Genomic DNA, 4,234 nt, shown 5'->3' on the forward strand with positions numbered 1-4,234 from the left:
TGAGAATCCGAGTAATATGACAGCGTAAAATGGTGCTCGAAATTTATTTAAGGGTGATAAAACCATCGAAATACTTCTTATTATTTAGGGACAAGAGTTAAAATGTCATAAACAAAAGGAAACAAATCATCAATTGAACCAATAGATAGAGCCATATCTCTACACGAATGAGTGATATCACTCATACCCTATTAGTCCGTAAATACAATCAGTATTTCCATGTCTTTTATCAATGTACTCGAAGTTTAATTGTCTGTACAGCGACGAGTTCGCGGGATTCTTCTCGAACGAAGAATTCAGGGGAAAAAGTATTGGAGTACATTACTAAATTCGCTTATTAGTGGCAAATCTGAGGAATCAAACAGTGATGCTCTGTGTACTGATAGTCCCATAGATCAGAACCATGAAGATTAAACTCAAACCATTCACGATCACGTGACAACATGTTACGTCATGCCAAGATTAATCTATCACATCCTGCCCGTCTTCACTCAACCACAGTCGACCGGGGATGTCGGACACATTTCGCCGGCAGCACTGAACTCGTGTTTACGTTCTGTAAAGCTCACGTATAATGGCAGCCGAACAAGCGTGTTTCTAATTCAACAAATGTTCCTTTTCCGGGTAGCCGGTATTAGCAGCTGAGTTGGAAGTTCACACATACTTCAGCATGAGGCGACTGCTTCTACAGGACTGTGTCCTGGTGGTTCTTTTCAATTGGATCGTGTTGGTTCAGACGCGGTCAGCGTGTGGGCGTGGTCGATTCCTCGACCCTGACTCACAGATGTGTGAGTACTGTAGCGTGGTGTGTGACAACATGGAGATACAAAACACTGTCAGTAAATGCAGCACGAATTGCCCAGGTGAGATTAATGTTTTTTGTGTGTTTGTTTATTTGTTTTTAACGCCGCACTCTGCAATAGACACTCAGACAATCCAGTGATTGACATCATGAGCATCGATCTTCGAAATTGGGATACGAGGACATGCGACAAGCCAAGTCAGCGAGCCTGACCACCTGATTGTCGCCTCTTAATTAAGACAAGCATAGTCGCCTTTTATGGCAAGCATGGATTGATGAAGACCTATTCTGACCCGGATCTTCACAATTATGATTAATGAGATTTATTAGGGTTGGTATGAATATTGATGGCATTTATGTTCATTACGTGTATTGACATGTATATGTATGTATATACTATAGGCCACACAATACGTACGTGTGAACAATCCGTTAAAAATCGGATTAATCTGACTGGGTTATTGAGTAACGGTGTTCTGTAAATAACTAAGCATCTGAGAATAGATTCTAATACACGAACTAGTTCACCTGGGTAACTGATCCGACATGTGTGTTAGTTAACCGACGTTGGTGTAAATAGCGGATTAACCTGTGTGATGTTGGTTTTGCATAAAAGTTGGTAAAAACTGAGATTTGGTGTACAATATCGTGTTGCCAATACAGAACCAAGGACAAATATGAGTGGGTGAGTGAGTTGGGTTTTACGCCACTTTATGCAATATTCCAGCAATATCAGGGCGGGGAACACCAGAAATGGGCTTAAAACATTGTACCCATGTGGGGAATCGAACCCTGGTCTGCGGCGTGACGAACGAACGCTTTAACCACCATGCTACCCCAAATATGACATATGCGTATATGTATCACATCATTATTATCCCACGCACGAAGGGTAATGGCCCTTGTTGCGTGCATTTCAACTTAGAGCATACTGCGTGAAACTCAGAAACTACTGAAGTTACATGAATGAAAGTTTGCATGTTTATACTTGTCAAGACAGCGACAGGTCAGTTATTTGTTTGCGGACATACGACGCTCGGCCCGTGTTATTTTACTTGGTGCATAGTGTTTGCAAGTTTTTTCAGAAACAGCTGAAGTTAAATTATCAAGAGATACTTATCAAGACAGTTATATTTTCCAGGGAAGAGGCATTTTGTGTGTATTTATTTGACATTTAATTATTTTTTTCTGATAGCATAAAGCGGACCAACTGCATATCTCTTCTTTATGATTTATAGGACACTTGTAGTTTATATTCACTACCATATGAACAAACAACAATTTAATGTGCCCCATGGCGGGGGACAGTGATAACGCTGTTTTCTGGTTTAAATTTTAGTGAAACATTATTAACTTCCACTACCTCGATGAATCACTAAGATTATGCTACTTCATCGCCGTGGCTGACTCCTTATCTGTCCAATCTCATACCGACACTCGATGTATACATTCGATGATCCCCAGGCTATCGCCTTTAAGGGGTTTTACATCACTATAAAAAATAACAAGGGGACAAAATCATCTTCGGTGCGGTGTAATATTTAGTTCACTAATCGCCAATTTTCCAGCAAAAACTAACATACAATTCCCTGATCACTTTTATTCAGATTTCCTTAAAAAGACAACCTCTCCGACAGCATCAACGTGGGCTTCATCTCTTTCAACTCCAACTGGTCTGAAAGTGGTGGCGACTACATCAACGACGTATTCGCCGCTGAGCTTGAAAGTGGTCGCACCTGTTGCCTCCATTGCAGCTGTCGTCGTCATCCTTGCTTTGTCACTGTACCACAGACAGAAGCTTCACCAGATGTACCTCAGTGCCCAGTGCTACCGCCACAACAAGCGCCCCGTGCAGGAGGTCGGTCGAGACCATGATGGCCATGACGACGCCCCAGGGCCAAACGGTGAGAATGTGTCTTTGTTAATACGTTTACTTGTCATATAGGTTGAATACGTTGTCTTTTACATGTAGAACGAATACGTCTCGTGGTTGAATACGTTGTCTTGTATGTAGATATGCTATTTTATAGGTTGAGTCTTGTAGGTTGAAAACGTTGTCTCATTGGTTGAATACGTTGTCTTGTAGGTTGAGAACGTTGACTTATAGGTTTAGAACGTTGACTGTCTTATAGGTTGAGTACGTTGTCTTATAGGTTTAGAACGTTGACTGTCTAATAGGTTGAGTACGTTGTCTTATAGGTTTTGAACGTTGACTGTCTTATAGGTTGAGTACGTTGTCTTATAGGTTGAGAACGTTGACTGTCTAATAGGTTGAGTACGTTGTCTTATAGGTTGAGAACGTTGACTGTCTTATAGGTTGAGTACGTTGACTTATAGGTTTAGAACGTTGACTGTCTTATAGGTTGAATACGTTGTCTTATAGGTTTAGAACGTTGACTGTCTAATAGGTTGAGTACGTTGTCTTATAGGTTTAGAACGTTGACTGTCTAATAGGTTGAGTACGTTGTCTTATACATGTAGATCGACTTCGTTCTCTCTCATAGGTTGACTACTTGTCTTATAACTTGTCTCAACTTATAGTTTCAAAGCGTTGTCTTAAAGACTGAGGGGAAATGGGATGTGACGTCGCGTCCAAGATTATTGCACTTATATAGCGATGTGCATGCACGTGTGTGTGTGTTACTGCTTGAATTAGTCCGGACTGATGCCGATTTTATAGTGCAGTCTAACATGAATACCACACTCAGATACAGTATACTGATTCCGAACCGACCAGTCCTTGTTTTAACCCCTTATTGCTGAGCGTCAGACAGGGTAACAACAAGTACCATCATTCAGCGTATTTTGGTATGACGCGGGTGGGAATCGAACCCAGGGCCTTCCGCTCTCCACCACTAGACCACGGAGGCGGTCCTAATAGGCAGAAAATGTAGCCTTACCGATGCGTATCTTATAGGTTGAATACGTTGTCTTAAAAAAAGGTATTACACACAGAATAATAATTAATGTGTGACGGGTGTCTGTGTCACGACCTCTTCGGCGAGATACAGCATGGTCCGATGTTCTGATCGTGAATCATTTTCCTTTTAGCGATCTTGATGGGCAACATCACAACGATGGATCGCAACTATGACGATGATGTTCAAAGAAACGATGGAGACACTCGTCACACGTCAGAGAGTCAGCTGTGACGTGTAGATTGCATATGTGACACTGACATACAACTGATTCAAGACGTTTTATGCCCTTGGTTCATCGAAGTTTTTTCCTGTGCGGTTTGTGGTACTTGAGAACATTTCATATGGACACTGGGCAAACATCCCCCTCATGATCAGAACAGTCAGGCTCAGTAAAATGCCCACATTTGTCTATCGGGCGATGATCTGTACAGTGAGTGAGTGAAAGAGTGAGTGAAAGAGTGAGTGAGTGGCTCATCATCAGTATCTCCGTCATCAGATCTTCATATCCGAT

At 41.7% G+C, this 4,234-nt stretch overlaps 1 protein-coding gene across 1 annotated transcript; it reads left to right on the plus strand.

The window, feature by feature from the left end:
• Positions 1–670: 670 nt before the first annotated feature.
• On the plus strand, positions 671–3,954 carry LOC139468600 (uncharacterized). Its single transcript, XM_071250720.1, has 3 exons — positions 671–863; positions 2,410–2,706; positions 3,854–3,954. The coding sequence occupies exons 1-3, from the start codon at positions 671–673 to the stop codon at positions 3,952–3,954; spliced, it is 591 nt and encodes a 196-aa protein (XP_071106821.1).
• Positions 3,955–4,234: the final 280 nt, after the last annotated feature.

Source organism: Haliotis cracherodii, unplaced genomic scaffold (assembly GCF_022045235.1).
Source record: "Haliotis cracherodii isolate W230 unplaced genomic scaffold, xgHalCrac1.p SCAF_2, whole genome shotgun sequence".
Classification (NCBI taxonomy): Eukaryota; Metazoa; Mollusca; class Gastropoda; order Lepetellida; family Haliotidae; genus Haliotis; species Haliotis cracherodii.